At 45.9% G+C, this 23,595-nt stretch overlaps 1 protein-coding gene across 12 annotated transcripts in view; it reads left to right on the top strand.

Annotated features, from left to right (window-relative positions):
- The window catches only part of MIB2 (MIB E3 ubiquitin protein ligase 2), a 104,749-nt gene that overhangs the window by 23,093 nt on the left and 58,061 nt on the right, over window positions 1-23,595 (top strand). For 7 of the 12 annotated variants that reach the window (XM_067567218.1, XM_067567210.1, XM_067567211.1 and 4 more), the window contains 2 exons: window positions 12,790-13,102; window positions 16,797-16,968. The exons of 1 other annotated variant lie outside the window; for it this stretch is intronic. In XM_067567218.1, coding sequence (XP_067423319.1) covers window positions 12,856-13,102; window positions 16,797-16,968 — 419 coding nt within the window. In that variant the 5' untranslated portion in view covers window positions 12,790-12,855. Of the gene's footprint in view, window positions 1-2,660; window positions 2,702-8,583; window positions 8,621-10,383; window positions 10,410-12,789; window positions 13,103-16,796; window positions 16,969-23,595 lie in introns of those variants that run through there. 4 more of the 12 variants (XM_067567217.1, XM_067567216.1, XM_067567214.1 and 1 more) reach the window with 4 other exon arrangements.

Raw genomic sequence — 23,595 nt, 5'->3', positions numbered from 1 at the left:
GCTGCGCCAGAGGGAGATGCACTATTTTTTATACTAAGGGGAGGATATTGCCTGCCAGTGAATCGGCTCTTCTTTTCCAAGCATGTTCGAAATTCTGCATCTCCCGGCATCAGCCCCAAGCTAACTTCCCTGCATAAGCGAAACTTGGGCAGCTCCAGGTGACTCGGCTCAGGAATGTGGGGTTCATCCCAATAGACACTCTCCAATATAGCAATACCTGGCTTGCTTTGTTACTAATATCACCCAGCCATAAATGATTCACCTCCCCTTTTTCCCCCCCACTGGTGAGTAGAGCCTTTTAAAAACATACACGGGGGCTTATAAGCGGCTTTGTTAAGCAGCTGGTTGAAGCACAAAAGCCAAGGTGGCTGCATTGTTTTCCCAGCCCTGTCTTCCAATTTAATTGAGTGCAAAAAAAAAAAAAGGTTGCCATCACCTGCCTTTGGTGGCAGTTCCAAATATCCTCTGGTTTGACATCAAGAGGAGATAATGGGAGTTATGCACCTAATTTCCTGTCTACCCCTCTGAAATCTTACCTCCGAGCTGTGCATACAAGGGAAGCCTTCAGGGTTTTTATGCAGCTGTAACTGTGCATTGGAAATGTTCTGGCTAGCTTGCATGTCCTGCCCATCTGTTCTAAAGCATGGGGGTGGGGCCGCTGCATTGAATAAAAAACAGTCTATTCAGTTTGCCAGGCTGACTTCATAGCCGAGGTCTGTCAGAATGGAAGCAACATGAAAAAATCTAGGCCTGCTTTATTATTTTATTATACATAATATTTTTTTTTGGTCAGGGTGGATCTGGAATTGCCTCTGTCTCTGTGCAGAAAAGAGGCTCTCAATTTGCTTGCTAAAGGCAGCTGTCACTTTAAATGCACCAGCTGGGCTGTAATTAAGATTTAATCTAAATAAAAGAAGAGCTTTGCAATATTTTTTCCAGCCGCATTCCCTCTAATGATACAGCACATGCAGGAACCAATGACAATGCTGATGGGGTTGTCTTGTTTAAAGGCCTGTTTATTAAAATTACTTTTTCCCTGCTTATATGGCTCTGTAGCAGGTTTACCAGTCATTTTTTTTCTGAAATAGGATTTCAAAACATTTGAGTGGTTCTGCACATGGAGACATCTGTTTCCTTAATTTTGCCTGTATTAAAAAGGATTTTTCATGGCCTCTTTTCCCACCCCATCCATTGACCAATAATACAAAGGGCATTCTGGAGCGTGGGGCTAAGTGCACTGTACGTGGGGTGGCTGCCATAGTGCCATCATTTCCTTTTCTTTTGGGTTTGCACTCACACTGGGTTAATAAGATGTGCACTTGTCATACTCTTCTGGGGAGGAACAGGGAGAGGAAAAATAAACCACCTCTAAATTGCCTCTCTGGGGATAAGCATGGGAGTGGGTCATGGCTAATATGGCATGAAAGTTCCATGGCCTGCAGTCTGTAATGTAATACATCCTCTTCTGCATGCGTTTGTGCTGTGATGGATTGTATGGGACTCTGGCTGCAAAGATTGTCCTCACAAAGAACACAGTTTTAGTGTGGAGATGCTCCATTCTCTGTGGGCTCACTCCAATAAATCAAGGCCTTTCTTTCTTGTTCCAGGGGGGTCGCCGTGTTAGTCTGTATACAGCAAAAACAACGAAAGACCTGTAGCACCTTAAAGACTAACAAATTTCTGCGGGCATAAGCTTTCGTGGGCTGCAACCCACTTCATCAGATGCATGCCCACAAAAGCTTATGCCCGCAGACTTTTGTTAGTCTTTAAGGTGGTACAGGACTCCCGTCTTTTCTCTCGTGTGTACCTACTTTGGGCATTGCAGGAGTTTGTCGGAGGGTCTCGAGTGCAGGAAGGGGGATGGGAACATGGCTAGGTGATAGTATCCAAAGTGGATGGGTCGGGGAGAGACGTGAATGGGGGAAGGAGACTAACAGGGTGACAGAGGAGGGGGCTATATGTGCACAGTACAAACAAAAACCCCACGACCGTGAGTCTCGGACCCTGAGACGGCTGACTCAGACTTGTGGGGCCCGGACTCCAGGGCTGGAAATAGCAATGTTGACATTCAAGCATGGGCTGGAGCCTGGGCTCTGAGCCCGTCCCCTCTTGCTGGGGTTCAGGGCCTTGGCTCCAGTCTGGGCCTGAACTCTACACTCGTATTTTTAGTCCTGCAGCGCAAGCCCCAGGAGCCAAAGTAGCTGACCTGGGCTCTGAGGCTCGCGGCTGTGAGTCACTTTTTTTTTTTTTTTTTGGAGTGTAGACAAACCCCTTTGAAAGGTGATGGACAGTTAGTTCCATGTGAACTGATATGTCCCCTTCCCTGCTGCTACAGATCTCCCTCCTGCAATGAGCTCCTCATAAGTGCCAACACGGTGCTCGTACAGGGATCCAGGCTGTAACTTCCAGGAACTATTTCGAGGAAGTTCTATGGCCTGTGCTGTTCAGGACGTCCGGTTTGAGGACTACAGCTGTCCCTGCTGGCCTTGGAACCTATTTGCTGAGAAGAGAGAGAATTTTCCACAGGACTTGCCAGGCGGCTGTGACGCCTATGTTGTCTAAGGGGGGGGGAGGGTAGAGGGCAAATCAGGCATAGAAACAAACAAAGTGGAATGGAATAGCTCAAATGAGAACCCGATGGGAATGCTGTTGTCTATCTGAAACCAGGAAGCGATGCTGCAGCCGCTTGAACTGCTTGTTTGTATGTTTCCAGGTTCATGTTTTCAAACCTCAGGTCTGTTATGATTGTGCTAGATGTTAACTGAATTAGCTCTGCGTGTTTAAACAGAGCAACTACTGAATCATTCAACATGGTTTTGAAATGGTCCGGCTTGGGGCAGCGTGCAGACAATTTGTGTAACTTGATGGAAAAAACAGAAGGCCCTGTTTTGGTTTGCAAAGGATTTGACCTAGGGAAAAGAGTTGGGGGGGAGGAGGGAAAGAACTCATAATGTGGCAGACAGAAGCCTAAAGCGGCTGTCGATAGTACAGAGAGCCTGAGGGGTTCGTTCGGCTGCTACTGTGTGTTTGGTAACATGGGGAATTGCATTGGTGATTAGCAAGCAGGGCAACAGTGTAGATTTTTGGCATATTTGGGGAGCCCTGCCACCCCCAGACCAAAGACAACTGAAAAGCCACAGATTCAGCACCAAAATTCCCTTTTGTGTGGTCTCCATCTCCTCTCTTACAGCGGTGGAGTTGGGAGGCTGCTGCTAGTGGTAGATCGTGCAACTCATTTGTCCATGCTCTGAAGGGAAAGCGACTATTCCCTTCCCACAAGTCCATCTCCCACCAGCCAAGCAGCTGACAATAGGGATTTTTCCAAACCTCCTCCAGTTCCGATTTCATTTTAAAGGCTAGCAATAGAGGTGTGGATTAAGCTGTGGGTTAGATTAGGTAGATAGACATTTAAACTCTGTGTCAAATGGAACTGTAAGCATTCTCTGCCATCTGCAAATTTCTGAGCCACAAGATGGATGGATGCTAGAAATGTATCTAACTACTAGGGTCTGGTCCTGGCTGACCTGCCCCAGACTTCTAGCCGGATCATGCTTTTGGGATCTTAGTAAACTATATCAGAGGGAATGAATCCAGAATGGCTCTTAGGAGGAGGGAATGGCCTAGATGACCTGGAAGGGCTCCCCATGAAATCACTGCTCTCCCTCCCTTCTTCTAGTCATGCATGGCTCTAGTGTAGAGTCACCCTCCATTCAGGTACTGAAACCTTGCATTAAGATTGGGGGTAATTACTGCTGAGTTATGAAGGTCTGTGGGTTTAATTGGCTTCAGCCGGTGGAGAAAGGGTGTGGGATGTTTCTGGGCCAGAGAAAGTCTTGGAGGAGAATCCTAGAAACTGCCGATTTGGGGGAAGATGCTTAGGACGGTTCCTATTTTTCAGTTATCGGTACGTCTCAAGCTCCAGGGAAGGGTAAATTCGGACACTAATGCCAAGGTAGCTGATGGGTTAGGGACTCTGACTGTTCACAGTGATCGCATAAGATGCTCCATATATATTTTACTTCTTAAACCAAATCCTCTCCCTTCAGAATGTCCAAAACCGGCTTGATTTCAGAGTTGATTAAGTGATGATTGTTAGTATTGCCAAGTTGGAGAGTCCGGAGTTCCTTAGCAGAGTTCCTTCACAAGGGCTAGGCAGAGAAATCAAAGCTTGTGCAGGATACGCCTGTGTGTACTTTGTTTAAAATAAATAAATAAATAATGGAATCATTGAAACTGGTCTCTGAAAAGGGGAGTTTTGCAAAAATTAAAACTTAATCTCAAGTGATCTTTTTATATACACGCACGTGCGCACACGCCCTCCGCCCTAGCTCCCCTGTCCCCATCGCGTGCACACATTCTTACATCCTACTAAACATGAGGAAGCAAGAACTAAGGCATCTACCTGTCTGTTTCTCCCCAATCAAAACAAATATGAGACTAAGGCTCAGCAGCTCCCAGGGGAAATTTGTTTGCATTGCCCTCTTGGCCCCCTAGGTTACAAAGCGAGAGTGGGGCTGGGATCCAGAGGTGGCTGTTTATCTGAGATGGGGGGAGGGGAACGAAATGAGTGCTGTGTGTGTGTTTTGGGATTGTTAGTGCTTTGGGATACAAAATGGCTGCAAAGAACCTGCTCTTTGAACTGTGCTAGCACAATATTTAGCGAAGGGGAGAAAACACTTCCTCCTCCCAAAGGTTGAATTCTAAATTGGAATTAAGATCTGGCCTGGCCAACGGGTCCCCTCTCATAAATAACAAATAGCTTGTCATTTTGGTGTGCTCCTGCTTCATGAGTTAGCTGAGTTCATGCTTCCTACCCAATTATGGAATAATCTTGAGTGGCTGAACAGAACCAACAGACAGTACAGAGCAAAGAAATGTTTAAAAATATCCAGCCGTAAATCATTGTATGGTAAGGAGTGCGAGCTAGTGGCTACGTCTGAGGTTAACACTCTGCTCTGCAACTGATTCAATGTGTGTCATTATGGGCCAGTCATTTATCTCCTCTGGTTCTCCATCTGTAATATGGGAAGGGGATGACAATATTGAGCTGGCTCCCCCACAGATTAATTCATTAATGTCTGTAAAGCACATTGAGATCCTTGCTTTGGAAGTGCTACTGAGCAGCAAAGCACTCATAAACCCCATCTCTGTGCAAGTGTGTGAAACCAGCGGGTAGCTGGAGTGTACGTGAATGAATGCTCATGTTGCCGCATTCACCCTTTAATAGCCCTGCGAGCTAGCAGGTCTGAATATTTCCTTACCAGACTTTTATTTACAAAATGCTGGAAATGATGTTGGCCTCTCTCCAATGTCAGGACAGAGTTATATAAACAGGTAGGCTGGTAATCTCCACCGGGGGAGGGCTAGACGGAGTGCAGGTGCTCAGGGGTGGGTCTGTATTGCTGGGTCATGGTGGTTCCTGCTTCTCTGAGCATATCCTTTAGGTTCAGCTTAACAGCTTCAACATTGATTTGTTTTTGTCTCTATCACCTGAACCTCCTTCCTCAGACATTTGTGAAAGAAATGATCAGGAAAATTTTTGGTCTAGTGCCAAAAACAGTATGCAGAGAAGCTGTCTTGAATCTTGAAATGCAGGTTAGACCCTCTGGTTGTCTGGCTTAGTGTATGACCCTGTTTATTCCAGCCCCATCTCTTTATTTCTACCACATAGGACAAAAATAAACCTGAATGCTGAGGGGTGGCGATCAGTGGCAGAATGTGTTGCCTTCCAAGTCTGTTGCTGCACTTTTGCAATCAGGGTTGGGGCGTCATTCCACAAGATGAAATCAGACGCTCAGCACCTTGCAGTATTGGTCACCTAGATCGGCGGTTCTCAAACTTCTTTGCACTGTGACCCCCTTCTGACAACAAATATTACTACACAACCCTGGGAAGGGGGATCGAAGCCCAAGCCCTGGTGCTCGGGGTTGAAGCCCTCAGGCTTTGGCTTCACCTCCCTCCCCCCCAGGCTCCAGCAAGTCTAACACCAGCCCTGGTGATCCCATTAAAACGGGGTCGAAACCCATTTTGTGGTCGCGACCCGCAGTTTGAGAACCGCTGACCTAGATGAAATGCTGTCACGGGCAGATAGATCCAGGCCCAGCTGTGACACACTTGGCTCACCTCCCAAGGTGGAGAAAATGAATTAAAGGCAGGTCGCAGGGCTTTGGCTCCTGGGGTGGAGATAAGACAGAAGCCAGACAGTGGGAGGTCTGCAGGTAGGAAGCCCTGGAAGTCGGTGCTTAGTGGAGAGAGACTCAAAGGAGCTCTGGAGAGGCTATGGCAGGAAAGCAGAGCCCAGAGGGTGGATGGAAGGATGTCTGAAGAGAAGACAGGAAGAAGGTGTGTCCAGCTTGAGAGTGTCTTGTGTGTAGTTTGGACTTGGCCCTCTGGCTAAGCTTATAAAAGAAAAGTCCCCCCTATCCGGGGGATCTAAGCCACTGCAGAAATCCAACTAGGCAGGACGGTTTAGAGTTCCAGCCTGAGTGAGGGAAAGCAGAGGCAACTGCCGGCTCATTGCCAGGCCAGGTAGGCGCCGCTGTAATACATGAACCCTGTACCTCTTAGATTTGAATCTGTCCCCTCCCCAAGGTATTAATATCCTTTCAGCAGCAAAAAATCCCCCCCCCCCCCTTCTCTCTCTCACCATTCTAATCTTGAGTTCTTGTGACTTACATTGGGGAAAAAACCTGCACTTGCTAAGTTTTAGATATTCTGCAAACAAGTATCAGCGATATTTGTAACTAAATAATATGCTTATGTAGCACCTTTCCTACCCATGAATCCCCAAATGCTTTGTGACTTTGCTAACTTAAAAACCACAGGGGAAACTCGAAAAGAAGCAAAAATATAGTTAGTCAATTTGGCCGGCACAGCTGGGCTATCCATGCTTGCTGCAAGCAGTCAGTGTGGGCTTAACTACTCCTCTGACATGTAATTTCCAGCAGCCTCCCTGGTGCTGTTATTCATTAATGATAACGAGGAAAAGTGCCACCTATGTACAGAATTTAACCATCAGTCCTTTCTGATGCTTGGAGGAAATTGGTTTGTCATGCCGAAAGAAAATCGTGCTCTGTTGTCCTGAAACTCTCCTAATGTGGAGGAGTATAATGGTCCTGGGCCTTAGTTAATATCAAGCAAGGTTCCATGTCTTTGTATTATGTTCAGGCTTATCGTAAGAGCAAATGGGCCCCCTTCCTTTTAAAGAGGATTCTGTGATGTAAGAGGAAACCAAAGTTGTCTTGAGCTACTGAGTGTTGGAATATCTAAGTGTTGGCTGACTTTGTCCATAGTGTAATTGTAAATCATGTCTATTCAGACATCCAGCCTCTAGAATTTAACCATAGGGTATTGAAACCCTCTCAGTATCTTGTTTGTGTTTTGGGACAGGAGAACAAAAGTAAGAGCTTAAAAATTGATGAAATGGCAGTCACAGGGCATGAGTGGCATTTTACAATAGAGGTGGCTTAATGCATCTTATAAATATTTTGAATTTCCTAAGCAATTCCCTTATGTGCAGCTGGCGAGGGCGGGTTGCTTAGTTCCATTTCCCTTGGTTTCCACCTCTTCAGTTCTTGGAAACTTGAACCATAAAGTACAATTCAGCTCTAAGCCAGGTTTGCTGAAGTTCTCATTTTTCTGAAACTGACCCCAGGTTTTGGGTTTGTAGTAAAACCTGGAACTGGGGAGGTTTTATCTGTTTTCAGGTTTCAGTATAAAATTTTCAGAGCTCAATTCTTTGTCTGGAACCAAGAGAAATTACCATTATTTCATTGTCTGGCACTTTCTATTCAAGACCTCAAAGCACTTTACAGGCATGAATGAGTATAGCTGCCCAACAGCCCCTGTGAAGTAGATAGTTATCCCCATATAACGGATGGTGAAACTTAGGCATAGGGTGGCTCTATGACTCATCCAACGTCACACAGTGAATAGCTGGCAAAGCTAGGAACACAATCTCTGAGTGTGAGAGGGAGGATGGCCCAGTGGCTAGGGCACTAGCCTGGGTCTTAGGAGATCCAAGTTCAATTTCTGCCCTGCCACAGACTTCCTGTGTGACCTTGATAAAGTCACTTAACCTCTTTGTGCCTCGGTTCCCCATCTGTGAAATGAGGATAGTAGCACAGCCTCACCTCATAGGCATGCTGTGTGGGCACTGTAATGCAGCACTGATGAGGGATGTATTAAACGCTGCTCTTCAGTCGCAAGACCATTCTTCCCACTGCAGCTGCACTCTGTGTTTGTTTCCTTTAAATTGTGGACTGTCGTGGAAAAACAGAGAATTTCTTCTGTGGTCTGGCACTTGACATTATTTAGCTCTTACTCTACAAAGGACCTGTTATTTTTGGTTCTTGCGGGGATGTCACTGGAACGCGCTGTCTGCTACCTGTAGCAAATACTTTACGGTCACTTCATCGGCTTGTGCTTCACTGAATCCATGGTGACATTCCCTGGGTTGGCGACGTGATGGCAGGAAGCTCTCCAGTGGCTGGTGCCGTTGTAGCAGAGCTCTGCTGAGTTCAGTCCTTCTGAAAGGCGTGCTGGCCGCTTGCGATGGAACGGATCTCCGTAAAGCAAGTCGGGTAGCCCTCTGGGCTGTGGCCTGACCACTTTTAAGCAGGTACGTGCCTGGTTTTTCACCATGCATGCATGTGACTGCATATGCGGCCATCCTGTAACTAGTGGCTGTGCACATCATGGCTGGATGCTGCTCTCTACGTGTGGCGTGCCCAGCTCTCACCAGCCAGCAGCTGAAACCAAGTGGGACGGGCTTGTCACATGAGGCTGAGGTTCATCGGCAAGGAAGAGTGAAAGAAGTGGCAGGATGGGCGAGGCAGGGGCTCCAAGGAGGGAATAATGGGGGGCTCCCTCGAGTTCTGAACTTCTGGGGAAGGTTAGGTGTAGGGGATCATGAGAGAGAAATAGGAGAGTCAAGCAGAGGGGCAGGGCAAATCTTTGACTCCATCCCTTTGATAGTACTCTGCAGCCCCTGAAGAGAGTACACGTTTTGCAAGGAGCGGGTGGCTTTGCCTTCCTTGGTGGGGTCTGCCTGTCTGTGTTCCCAGCTTCTCCCCGTTGACCAGCTTTTCATCATTGTCTCCATCTTTGTTGTTGAATTATGACCTGTGTTGCAATGGAGGTGACCGGCAGTATAATTTCACTAGTCAGTGTTGTGTTATGTCCTGCTATAAGAGGCTGGTATGGAGAGAACGTTTTGTATATGATCCCAAATGTTCACTCATCTGGAGAAGTCCTGTTGACTTAAGTTGTTTGGATACCAATTCGAACAGTGTCAAGCACAATGGGGCCTTGACCCATGACGGAGGGCACCTGGGCACTCCCCTATGGTGTTTTACAAATGAATAAAAATCAGGAGAACTACATGCAGAGCAAAATGTGTGTGCAAATGGCAAAGTATCACCGTTCACAAATGTTAACTAGCAGAAGTTTCAAGGAACAAGATGGCTAAATGGCTGAATGTCTGTGTGATATGCCGTATGGTAACATGTTAATCACACAGTCCTCTTTAGTATCAGAAATAATACGCAGAATCTATTTTAATCCATATTTTTCATTCACATAAATTGTAATGCAAAAATGTATCCTGTCTTTGCAGCAGTTTTTATTCTGGCCTTCTCGTTTTGCAGTGTATCTCTAACCGCTTGCCTCTAAAAAGTGGCTTAGTTTCAAGTGAAAATTAAATGTAATTTACGAACATTTAGGACCAAATGGGAGCTGTTTCAGTGGCATCTGAAAGCAGAATTTAGCAGTCCTGAGTACTTTATTCAGAAATACAAGATCTTTAGGAGGAGACAAAGAATAAAATTTTCAAACAGCACCTCAATGACTTAACTCCTAAGGCTCCCAAGTCCCGTTTTCAAAAGTGACTAAGTTTCATTGACTTTCTATGGGACTTAGTCTCCTAAGTCATTGAGGTCCTTTTTGAAAACTTTATCCTACATTTTAAATGAAAGTATTTCTTCAAATCACAGAGATAGGAGCTGGGTGGGTGTGTGTGTGTGGTTTGTTTGTTTTTTCTTCCTGACTTTTCTGATGAAAGACGGTTCATTAATCATTTAACCAAGAGGGACAAACATAATCCCTTTTTAAGGCCAGGCTTTTTACTCTTGTTTCAGAAGAAAGGTTATTGCTTAATCAAGCTACTGAAGTGACTAAAGTTTGAAGTAACTGAATGGGACAGGGATGTAATTGCAAACTAAATCCCTCATTGTCCTATAGCTGAAAACCAAAATAGCCATGTTAGCGTGAATAAGCTTCTGTTAAAATCTTTCTCTCTGGGTGAATATTATTTTTCTCATTTTCATCCATCTCTAGCACAGACAAATGAACACAGCGAGTGTCTTAAAGAAAACGAGAGGCTTCATGGATCCTGTATGTGCAAAAGATTGGTGAATAATATATTAAAATAGTAGTTGGGCATGAATGAGCGCTAGGATACTGAATGGCTGGAGGAGACCAGGAATAGGAAGAACCTAGATTGTTCTAGGGATTTGGGGGTAGGATATAGATTCCTCCACCTCTAGATCATCAGTTCAAATCTAGCCAGCATCCGTAGCAGCAGGAGGTTACCACCATCTGATGGCTGTTCAACCTGTGTGAAACAGGTTTAGTTAATCTCAGTTCTGTTCCCAATGGACAGGCGTCTTTGCAAAAACAACCATAGCTGTTGAAACTAATTGGTGACCTTGGTGGCAGCCTGAAAATAACTTTGCTCCAGACAGCATGACCTCCCTCCCCTATAACTTACTGCATGTTGTTAAAATAAATTGTGACCTCAGCGTTTTTTTCTGCTATGGCAAGCAACCAGCTCTCTGTAACATACTTTCCCTCCATGCTGCCCTGACTTGCTGATGGCTCATCCATCAAAGACGAAGCTTACTTTTTTAAACCTTGCTGCCTGTGACTTTTTTTTAAATGGCTAATGCTTTGTGTTGTCTTTTTCCCCCACCATGTTGTAAAACAAACTATTTTTAGGTATCTGGGTCTAATCTTAGACCTGTTAACCAAAAGAGTGACTCTGATTTAGTGCATGACAATGGTACGATTTGTGTGTATGTTCCCTCTTTAAACTGTTACCAGTAGAGGGGATGATTCTGTGCCTGGTTTCTAATTTGATCACGACTCTCTGATCATGTTGAGATTGGAGCTCTGTGAATTGGACTGTTTAACACGTGCAGTGGCTATTCTGACACATCTCCCCTTTATTAGATTATAAATCTGCCCTGCGCTCTTTGTTTTGGGATTGATTTTCTGCATAAGTAGTAGGAATAAAAGCCACCACGAATCCTTGCAATAGGTTCTAGTCTTCCTTTTCAATATGTTTTGCAATGTTTTGACAGAAACTTTTGATACAGTCTCCTGTGGTGCTTCTGTAGTCTACAGAATTGCAGTTCACTTTCTGGTCTTCTGAAGATGTCTTATATGTAAATGGCTGAATTCTCTAACAGTGGAGGTTAGACTTTGAAAGGCGATTATTAGTTTGTAACCATAGTGAAGATAAATAGTTTGAACACCTTTTGGTGGTATTTGAAACCGCTGTAATATTGAAATGAACTGGTTAATGTGTGGGCACTGCTGCCCTCTAGTGCTGAAATCAGGATTGCTAAACTATATGTCATAGGCCCTATACTGCTAGCAATTTAAGGAGGCTGGGTGGTCCTACTGGCGGCCCACAGGTTGGATCCAGCCATGGGACAATTCCATTCAACCCCTGAACACATCCGCTCCCCTTCTCCCCCCAGCACACCTGCTGTACAAAATGGCATCCTCCATGCGGCATGACCTTGCACATACAGTGTATGTGTGAGGTCACACCAGTGGGAGGACACCATTTTTGTACTGCATGGATTTCTCTAGATGCACTGCAGAGGTTCCCCATGGCTAGCTTCCGACCTACAGCACTGAAAATGTTGGCCCATGGCAGGGGCCAGTGCTTTTTGGAGGAAGATGATCTGTGCTCTGTTCATGATGAAAAGCAGGAAGTTCCAAGTGGGCATGGTATGCAGCATACTTATAACCATAAAATCTTAGCTGGCTGCAAATTGGATACAATACCAACCAGATCTGGGATATCTGCACAATAAAGGGAGATGAAAATGATCCTCCAGCTCCTGTAATGAAATACTAGTGGATGTGTAGATGCTACACCAGATCATGATGTCTGGAACGGAGGAGACAACCGTGACCATCGGACCCTGGCATGGTTCATAACCCTGTAGTCACCAGAGCTGTAAGACATGCTTCCAAAGGGGAAACGCCTCTGAATTTCTGCATTTTATTATACACTCGAAACTGGGCTCATTGCTGCTATTGCAGGCCCAGATTCCAGGAGAGGTGGGGACGGAGACTAAAATTTGTTGTTAGCTGGAGTGAAATCCCGGCCCGTTGAAGTCAATGGGAGTTTTTTGCCATTAGCGTCAATGGAGCTGGGATTTCACACCCTGTCTGCAAGGGAGCGAATTTTATTTGAAGTTCCAGGATGTTTTTCTGTAGCAGAAAACCCTTGCTACCCAAAATAGCTCTCAACAATTTTGGTGCGGGCAGGAGAGAGGAAGTGGGAGTTGGATTTGACCAACAATGACCTGTTGGGTTTGTTACTTGTTCAGAAAATGCAGAATCTAGAGAAACATGCAGATAACATTAACTCAGTGTCCCCTTGTAGGCCTAGTTTAATTAACCAAAATTATTTACACACACACACACTCCTTGCTCTGAAGGTCATTTTTGTGACTTGCTGTACAACATGTCTTAATTGTGCTTTCTTACTAGGTGTGTTGGACACACTTGTCCCTCCATTGCTTTGAGGTCCCCTGCCGGTGAGTGCTGTGAGGGGCAATGGACTTGGACCCATATGCAAGCATGCAGGTTGGGATGCGGGTAGTCCGCGGAATCGACTGGAAATGGGGCAACCAGGACAACGGTGAAGGGAACGTTGGGACCGTGGTTGAGATTGGCCGGCAGGGCAGCCCAACAACACCGGATAGGACTGTGGTGGTCCAGTGGGATCAAGGGACCAGAACCAATTATCGGACTGGATTTCAAGGAGCCTATGATCTTCTTCTCTATGATAATGCACAAATAGGTAAGGCCAGGGAAGTATTAGCCTGACATTGACAAGAGGTGCAGCCGTGTAATGCAGTGCAACCTTGTCTTTTAACGTACACCATGTCTGGCTCAAATGATAGCCATTCTCTACATCCCAATATCTCTCAGCTGCTTGGGAGACTCAGTGTGGGCGTAAATTGGGAGCCAAGAATTCCTGTATTCGAAGCCCTGCTCTGTGACACTGGGAGAGGGGGAATAGTTAAACCTTGGGGTCTATTGATCCATTTTGCAAATACTACTTTGAATGTATTTTGTTAATGTTAGCACTTCCTATTTTCTGAGTGCTGAGCAGGGTACTGGTATCACACCAGCATGTCATGGAAGATTACGTGATCTTGTCAGAGAGAGCATGTGAATTAGACTGCCATGGTAGCAGTCGTCCTGTGCCCAACAAGGCAACTGGTTCGGCTTCAAACATTCTCTCCCCTGCTCTTGACTCATTCTCTTTTTTGCTCCTTTAAATATTGTCACGCTTAAAATGACAGAACAATACTACCAGAGATTTCACCTAAATAACATTTGGTTTTGTGGTTTTTTAAATGGGGGGCGGGGGAAATTAAATCTCATCTACGTAAAAAGCAGAGATTGGTCTGAAGCCAACCCACAACCAAACAGCCCCTGGACTTTGGGAAAGTTCTGACCCTACAGCAGATGTAGTCTCTTGACCCAATGGGTGCCCTGTCTAGTGTAAATTCATGGAGAAAGGTGGCCTAAAACACACAGGCCAGCATCGTCATTTTACGCCTCCTTGCCCCACTGAGTGGGATGCTGATCACCCCCTGCCTTAGCAACCTTAGTCCTGGCCCTGTGTGGAGGGGAGTAGGAGACAGTCTGCCCTGCACTCACCCAGCAGCAGTGGCTCGTGTCCCGTTGGGCTGGACCCGGTTCCCTGCTCTGGGTGTTGCGACCTGGCACATAGGCTCTCTACCGCTGTGGCTCTATCAGTGGAATATAAAAATATCCCCCGTCTTTGCACCCTTGTTTTTGCTTTCTGAGGGTGCTGTTGAAGCCATGCTAAAGCTGCCCTCTGCCTAACTCAGACTCAAACTTCACCGTTTAGAACCAACTCTACAGAAAAGTAGATTAATTCCCATCACCTTCCTGTTTGACTCCCACAGCTTGAAAATTGCACTAGGACTGGCAAAATGCCTACAGAACTTACTGCTAGCCCCAAGGTACCACGACGAGGCTTGAAAGTCTGATACCTTGTAAGTTTCAAGGGCTAGACATGGATGCTTGATGCCCTGGCATTCAAATGGTATCAGCCCAAAATTGCATTGATTATTCTGATTTGCAGTTGAATTTTGATATGACTTTTAGCACCTACTGTCTTGAAAACCCCTGAAGCCAGAAATCAATGCTTTATGCTATTGGGGAAGCAGAGACTCAAGGCTGCTTTCAGAGGCCATATAAAATATTTGGGTCAAATTCTGCCTCCAGTGTAAATCTAGAACGTATTAATCAAAGTTGGAGTTGCTTTGGGCTTGCAGCAGGAGAGCTGAGGGGAGAAGTTGATTTTCCCCCCTCTCCCTCCCTCCCTCCCTCCCTGAATCTCAAATTCAAGCAGTTAGAAAGATGCTGAAAATATGGAGGAAACTATTGCAAAGGACCGTGGAAACAAAATTTTCAAATATGGGTGCCCGAGGCACCAATAGAAAAGTGTTCTGATTTTCAAAGTTGCTATGAAACACCTAATCCCATGGGAGCTACCAATGTCCTTTGAGAATCAAGCCTCTTCTGTTTAGGAGACTCACTCTAAGCAGCCAGAGCTGAACATTTTGGCATAGTTTTACAAATGTATTTGGGTTATGTAAACTCTTTCAAGCAATATTCTTGGGCCAGTGATCAGAAAGATGTTTGGGAGGGATTCGTGTGTGACTGCTTTGTGTCCCTGATTTAAATTTAATGAAATCTGAGATGAGATTGGTGTGGGGAGATGGAGTCTTCCAGTTTTAATGTATGGCACCTGGTTTTTGCGTGTCTCTGATAGCAGAATAAAGGGAAATACATTTTGATACAGCAATTGGTATATTTAATAAAGATTTTCATTGGCGAGCAGAAAAAACTGCTTAGAAGAAAATCAAAAGCTGCTCCCATGTAACATCATTTTAATGAAGCATTTGAGTTCGCTTGCTTTATTCTTCTATCGCAAGAGCATGAAAAAGACTCTGAAAGCAGCCATTACCCACTAATCCAGAATAAATGAGATGCGCTCACATACAGATGCTCACTCAGCTTCCCCAGCCCCTTTTCTTGTTGAGGCTTTGTATCTTAAACCATTATTAAAACTTCATTTTCAAAGTTCTTATCCCCATTAATGCAGAACAAGCTCCCCGGTACTGTGCGCTCTGCTTTTTTTTTTTTTGGTTCCATTTCAAATTCTGCGTGACAGATGTGTTCAACATCAGAAGGGCTAGCAAGCAAACCCTGTTCAATATTAAATCTTCCCAAGCAAATCTCATTCACTGTAGTGGTGCTCGGTGTGTGATGTGAGCACTGCAGTTCCCAATGGCTGCGTGAAGGATAATGTATTCTCTCGGGGAGCTCTCTGATATGAGAAGGGTTCTGCTTCATTCCCCAGGCTGAGCCTATAGCCTAATCCTCTCCTGCACTGGCTGGCGAGGCATAGCCAGGTTGGGTCAGGCAAGCCCCTGCAGAGGAAGTGATGTTTTGTTTGTTCTTGAGAGCAGCTCTAAGCATAAGCTGGATAGGCAGCCACCGAGGGCACTACGGCTAGGGCTTGCAAAAGAGAGAGATCCTCAAGCCTCATTGAGTTTCAGTGGCATTGGAGTGCTTAACTCCCTTGAGTGCAGCTGGAAATCCCAGTCTGGCTTTCAAGGGTGGGGAGCACCATGCTGCAAGAGCTTTCTACTTCCCAAGCCACCCCCTGGAACATAGGCTGGAAGAAAAAGCCAGCGGTCCAGGAATCTGTCTTGAATGCTAGCGGAGAGAGGGTGAAAGACTGAGAAGGAGGCAGGGAGAAAGGAGAAAGACGGAGGAGACTTGGGAAAGGGAAGAGATGGATAGCTGCTCTGTGCCTCCGATGAAAGGGCAGAGGGAACCAAAAGATTCTTTGCCTAGGGTACCAGTATGCCTGCTCTGGCCTAGCTACTGATAGTCAATTGTCTGAGGAAAACAAGACATCATCCCCTTGGGTTTCCTATAAATAGAGCCAGAAGAGGATGCTTTTTATCAGAATTTAAGTAACCACATTTCTGCTCTCATGCTCCCCTCCTCCTCTTAATGCATTTAGTTTAAAACTATCCAGATTATTCTTTGTGTGGCGTGTGTGTAGGAAGGTGAAATGGGAAGCTCCCTTAATAATCTCAGATTCTCTTGCACCTGTGAACCTACTGAAAGTGGTTCACAACAGTACAGCGCTGAGTACCCTCTAAACCAGTGGTTCTTAACCTTTCCAAACTACTGTACCCCTGAAGCCTGAGTCCCACCCCCACGGGGCGGAGGCATGTAACTTAGTTTCATGGCGCCCCTGTGGCTCCAGGCAATTGCCTTTCTTGCCACCCCCAATACCAGCTCTGCACTTGCGACCCCTCTAAACCCCCAGGTTGAGAAACACTGCTCTAAAGTAACGCCAGCTGAGCTTTGTCCAACGCATTCAGCTCTGAAACGGCTTCTCTGAGGTGTGTGTGTGTGTGTTTGGGCTTTTTTAGGTGTGCGCCACCCCAACATCATCTGCGATTGTTGCAAGAAGCACGGGATCAGAGGCATGCGGTGGAAGTGCAAGGTGTGCTTCGATTACGACTTGTGCACGCAGTGTTACATGAACAACAAGCATGACACCTCGCACGCCTTTGAGCGCTACGAGACCGCACACTCGCGACCGTAAGTCATCGACTGCTTGCCAGATGATGAAAGTTTAACACTGTTGAGTTGTGGGGCGCTTGGCAGGAGAGTGTGAGGCTTGCGCCTGTACTCTTGTCAGTAGAGGGGCTGAAAACCCCTGTTTTTTTTTTTTTTTTTTTTTTTTTTTTTTAAAATAGCTGGAATTTATTGAAACCTTTTCTGGATTCTGTTGTTTTTTGTTTGTTTTTTTAAAGTCAGGGAAACATGTTTGGTCTTTCAGCCAAAAATTTGATTTGTTTTGGCCTAAGAAGTCAAACTTGAAATAGGTAAAATTTCAACCAGCTCCGCAGTTGGGTTCTGGCACTGTACCGTCGTCTGACAGCTGAGAGTCCATGGCAAGCCTGATGGGACTGTTGCCTGCAGGAGTCCCCGAATCACTCACTCTCTGTACTGGCTGCTTAACAGCAAAGGGACCCTGGATTATGCTGTGCGCAGGAGCCGTTGTATTAGCGTATCCAGAGACGGCTGTTGTTTGTGTCTATGGAGAAATGCTCACAATTATGTTATCAAGCATCCAGAGGCATACCAGGCTGTTCTCATTGATGTCCCCAATGGCTGTTGCTATGACCTGTAGCAGGTGCAAAATGCTAGGGCCAACTGGTGGATATATGCTGTCATGGGGAACAGACTTCGCCCTCTGTCACAGACTCTCTATGCCACCTTGGAAGTGTTACTTAACCTCTCTGCACCCCCATTACCCATCTATGAAAAGGGGATTTTAATACTGTCCTATTGCTGTACAGGGGTTGTTTTGAGTCTTTAATGTTTGGAGAGTCTTGGATGATTTGCCCAGAGATGTATGGGTACCCAGCCAGGGCCAGATTAGGAAGAACAACTCCGGAATCCTGGCTTTCTGTCTCTTGTCCCCTCTGTCTCTAACACCCCTTCTTTCTAACCATTAGATCTCATTGCCTATGCAGTTCCTCTTCACTTACTATCTACAATATGGCATACAGTGTTTATAAAAACTGTTCCTTTAGGAGTTTTGGAATAGGAGGAAAAGCAATTGTTCCCAACAATCCTGCCCCACCTCGGTATTTCTCCAAACTTTAACCTCTCCTTCCTGCTGTCTTGCTTGTTCATGAACCATCCAGCACTTGGGATAGGTCTGCTAAGCATGGAGTTTCAGGCATAACTCTGAGTGTACATGGATCCTTCCAGTTTGACCCAGACATTATCTGGTAGGTCCGTCTACACCAGGGCTAAATTGGTTTAAGCAGTTACTCTCCTGAGCTGGTAGCCTTCTACACAGACTTTGCAGTGGTGTAAATGGTTAAACAAGGTGCAGGGAAATGGAAAATCTGGTCTCTGGTGTATGAATCGTTTGTTTAGTGAGGGAAAGAATTGGGGAAGTAACATCAAAGGAATGCAAAGGGGCCAGATCCTGGGTGCACTACAGAGATGAAGGGTGCAGGAGATTTCCTTCTCTAGGCACTATGCTAATACGCTAGGGATGGGTTATGATGATTTCTTATTTGTATCAGTGCAATCTAAAGTATTACCATGTGGCCTTGATTTACACTCGCATCTGAGTTCCTCTCAGCCTTGAACATATTTATCCTCACAACAGCCCTGGGGGGCAAGGCAGGCTTGGGCTGGTATCTCCCTCATACAGATGGGGAACTGAGAGATGAAATGACTTAACTGTGGCATCAGGGAAAGCCTGAGATGGAGTAGGGACTTGAACCCAAGTCTCCCACATGGTAAGCTAGCCCAACCATCCTTCGTCTCTGACTGCAGAGCTGTGATGAGCACAAGACCTGAGGCTGGCTGCCCGTAGCATAGCGGATAGGTGCTAGCAGTCTGACCTGCAGTTGAACTCCATAATCCTTTTTGGCTTTAGGAATGCGTATTTCCCCTGGCGAGTCAGTTGCCCTCACCCCCATTAAAACCACATTTACATAATCTTTCTCCTTCATGTCTGTGCAAACATTTGCATTGGGCATGTTTTAAAGATTAACATCTCCTGGTATTTTGCACAGTAGAGACATAGATAACTTACTATACCCCCTGCCTTTGCGTGAGAGTGACTCCCACTAAAGTCCAAGGAAGATCTGCATGCGAGATTGAATCAGCATGGTCAATATTTGGAGCTTTAGCAAAACGATGCACGTCATTTGGTATTCTTTCTCTCAAAGAAAACTGTCTCTGAGCCTGAGGCATGTGTTAGCTGTTAAGATTAGAACGGGGTTGCATTAATATAACAATCCAACCAGATAACGTTGCGAAATGAGCTTTAGGATTCCTGAAATGCGCTCTGTCAACGTTCTAATAATTAGCCTCTTGTAGTGCTTTGTAGACGTAATCATTCATCCCACTCAGCGGCGCGTTTTAGAGCTTAGCCGTTAAGTTACGTTGTCCCCAATCCAAAAACAATTACTGTAAGTGGCTGGGACACGCCTCAGTTTCAGCATTCCACTTCCCATGGACTTGCAATGATTGCATAGGACACTGCTGTATATACCATGCTTTCCTTGCAATGCCCGCTGTGCCGTCCTTTCTGACCCTGATCAGGAAGAGCCAAGAATAACCCCTTTAATTATCCAGGCAGCTGCTGGGCAGCTTTCTCCCTGTCTGTGATGTATACAGAACTCGTGGCCTTTTCTGAGGGTGCTACATAGGGAAGGAGACAGAGGGATCAATTTGTCCTCTTATGGGCTCTGTGCAATGTGCACTCCAGAGCTGCTGGTGGAATTGGGCAGCGGTGCACATGCTGTCAATATGAAGCAAGCTGCTGAGAGCTGGGCCACTAGGATCTGTTCCTGCCTGGATTTACCGGGGTCATTTTTTGCAGTATAGTGCATGGAGAATTACCTGAGCCAACTCTAACTATCACATTGGACTGGGCACATGGGTCCTTTCTTTGCACCGTACTGAGACCATCTTCCTCCCCAGGAAGTCTCAGAACTTTCTCATGCTTGAGATGAGAGAGTCTTTTTTGTTTGTTTTTTAAACTTTTCCCTGCAATTGTCATTCATACAACTTTTTTCAGAATAGCTTTGCAACAGGGTATGGAGCTAGTGTAATTCCCTGGTTTCACATAAGTCCTATTGTGGAGTGAGAGTGGCCCATTGTATTTTAATTCTGCCGGCAGCTTCCTCTAACTCATGAGCACTTAAGAATACCATGGGATGTTTGCTGGTGAATGCAGTCCCTAGCATTAATTTTTTTTTCTCCCAACTTGCCTGTCCATCTCGTGGCACTTGACTGGAAACACTCCTTGCCAGCCAACGCATCTAGCTGGGGCATTCCAGGCAGGCAGCCGGGGAACACCCCATATAAATGCATGTTTCTTGTATTCTTGCTAAATTCATAACTCTTGCTGTCCTCACACCACATGTTAACCAAAATCCTGGTGCGTTCCTTTGGTCAGCTAGAAGCATGCCAGGGGGTGGGCGTCTTCTCAGTTCTTCACCAAGTTGGCTTAGCTGTCTTTAAAATCCAGCAGTTCATGTGGAAATTAAGGGTTAAATGCTGAGTGGGTGAATGTGGTGGTGGGAAGGTGGGAGATAGAAGGGCCAGAACAAACAGGCCTAGTGGATTGTGGGGTAGCCTTAGTGGACTATCCAGACATGAACCTGGCAACATAAGCTTCAGCTGCATGCTCAGTGCAAAGGGAGCCAGCATGGTCAAATGCTAAAACAGAACGCTAGCTCATACCTGTACCCTGGAGAGAGCTACCCAGCCCAGATCCTGCTGGAAGGTGCATGATAGAGGGTGTTGTGTGTGTGTGGACACAAATCTATGTCAGACCCCGGGTATGCAGTGCAATGCAGACACACCAAGAGCGATTCCTTCCTGTTTATCTTAACCCACATTGGAAGTGCATTAAGCTGAACAAGAACAAGTCACTCTTACTCCAGAATAGGAGTATCCATGGACAGCTCCCTTTGCAGACAGCCCAGGGACCTGGGGTGGGGGTGTTTTGTTTTTCATCGTTCACCAAGAACGCGTCCGTTGTTTCGCTTTTTAAAACTTGGCACCACCCTCTCACAACAGCATGCTGTGCTATGGCAAGGGCAGCAATTCCAGTCTCTAGCTTCCAGAGGGGACTTCAGTAACCGAAGTGACAGAGGGGAGAAAAGCCTTTGAAACATTATTCAATAAACTTCTTTGTACCTGGACTTTGAAAAAGATTCTGGCTTGGATCCTAGGCTGCAGCTCTGAGTCTCTATTTTATTTTCTTTCTGTTCCGGTCGCTCCCAAAAACCCAGCCTGGATGGAGACCTCCCGCCCACCCTCGTGCTAGGTGCTGTACAAACACGTACGACAGCCCAGTCCCTCCCTCAAAGAGCCTGCAGTCTAAGGCACCAATCCTACAATAAACACGTGGGTGGGCCCCACTGCGGGATCTGGACCGAAGGTGATGTGACTTGACAGATGAGTGCGGGTCAGGGCATAATCAGATTAATGGCAAGTTTGTGCAGCCCTTATTGGCTCAATGTGGGTGAAGTTCACCCTGGGCATGGGGCCTGTGCACCTCTTGAGTTCCACGGACAGCTGGGCTTAGAGGGCTTTTGTTGAAGGAAAAGTCCCCATTGGCCCCATTATCATGAACCTGTTGCCTCTGAAGATGCAGGGGAGCAAATCCAATCATCACCCCCAGGCAGACCTTGAGGGTCTGTGGCACCTGCTGTACATTTTGCATTTTTAGAGTGAATGAGTTTTGGTCAGCCCAGTAGGAGAGGCCCCGTATTTCAGTTCATTTCCTTTCCACTGTGGATTTGGGGTGGAGAGCATGGCACTGATTGAATGACAGATTTTACCCACAGTAGGAGGTGTGGGCATGGCTGTGATCTGTGCCTCACTTTATGTTTAAACCCACAGTAATCCCAAATAAATTGAGCATGCGTTAGTGTGAGCAATGTCCCTCCGGGTGTGGAATGGATGACAAAAAGGGACCCAGCCCGAACCTGCAGGCGATGTGAGAGAGCTTTCTTGAGTCTAAATGGGGGGGAAGGAAGCACAATGACTGTAACTAGGTTGCACACGTCATTTTTCATGCTGTTTGCTACATTTGGTATCTCTGTGTGGGTCAGAGAGAAATTATAGATCCAAAAAATATAGGGTGGGAGCTTCCAGTTGCGGAAGGCTGCAATTTTAAAAATGAATCAGAAATACATATTGTGACTCCTCAAACCACTGGGCTCAAAAGGGAGGCAGGGTGCTTTTGGTTTGTTGCTTTATTTATTTTGATTGAGTTACCATACAGGATACTGTAATATAACTGCTATGGCCACATTTTTTGCAACAACCTTCACATAGGGAATTGCCCAACTATATGAAACAACTTTTCAAAGAAATGCTTTGCAATTTGGGAGCAGGAGAGACTGGGTACAGCTTTGTTTTGATGCAAGGGGAATTCCATGACTTATGTCTTAACTCCCATAGTTTGTTCCAAGTTAAGAATGGAATAAAAGCCCTGATCTTAAAAAAAATAAATAAATAAAAAAATTAAAAAGTGGAACAAATTAACCAAAAAGAGACACCCCCTTCCCCCCCCCCAATGGATGCTGCCTGTTTTAATTTTTAAGTGCCTCTGATATTTGGACTGCAAAGGCCCTTGCCCTAGGTGAGGGGGCAGCCTTTCCCAAGAACAAACTTGGCCTACTTATGAGTCACTAAGCTGTGAACCATGCTGGTGGGACAGCTGCAAAGAGAATGCTGCGTGTATCATTCATTTTAATCTTTTTTCCTTTGTAAAGTAGAAGAGGGAACCCTTGGCGACTCTCCAGAGACCTGTAAAGCTTGCATATTAGAAAGAGATTGTAACTGCTTTATGGTGGGTGGGTGTGTAGGTGGTAGGGTTTGTTTTTTTTGCAATAGGCTACGACAGACTGAATTGGTCTCTCTCTAAAGATTAAAAGACTCTGATCTCCTTTCTCCTGGTGGATTTGGGGATCTTTTGATTATTTAGGATTAGGAAACGAACAGCCCCTAGCATGGCAGCACTTTGTTTTCAAGCCTTGGGCAGCAGCCTACTGCACTGAGCCCACTTGAACACTTAGAATAAGGAAGCTGCAGCGCGGAGAACCGCCAGAGTTTGCAGAATCACACTGAACCGAGATCATGGAGCCATTTCCAGAAACGGCTAGCTCTGTTTCAGCATCTCCACCGCTTTCTCCTCTTCCCCAGGATTAGTGGTCCTCTGGGATGGATTTGAATGTTGGCATTTTGTATGACAACAGAATGCAATCCCCTCTATGGAACTGCATATGCTTTCAAGGGGAGAAGATTAATTTGACACGGGACATCCCTCTTCCTAGGGACCAGTAGTCAGCTTTCCGGGTCTCTTCCCACCCTGACTCTGTTAGCTCTATGTGCTAGGACACCACCATGTGTCCTGCGTGCTGATGAGCTATTCTGCCCCGGGACGTTGCCATCGTTATGGCTTGTCTATGACTTTGCAGATGAATAGTGCTCCATAAACAGTGGAGTGCGCTCATGCAATGAATGGCCATCAGCTTTCCCTCCCTCACTGGACTCCAAGTGTATCACTTCCGTGGCTAAACTGAGACGAGACAGGCACATGAGTGTGTGTGATGGCTCAGTGATCCCAGGATTTAAAAAGGCCCTAAGCACTGGTGAGCACACACAGGGTCCCAA

This window comes from Emydura macquarii, unplaced genomic scaffold (assembly GCF_026122565.2).
Source record: "Emydura macquarii macquarii isolate MOO-44397 ecotype Brisbane River unplaced genomic scaffold, CSIRO-AGI_Emac_v2 contig_2768, whole genome shotgun sequence".
NCBI lineage: Eukaryota > Metazoa > Chordata > Testudines > Chelidae > Emydura > Emydura macquarii.
Note: the sequence above shows the minus strand (reverse complement) of the source record. Positions and strands in the feature narration are given on the sequence as shown.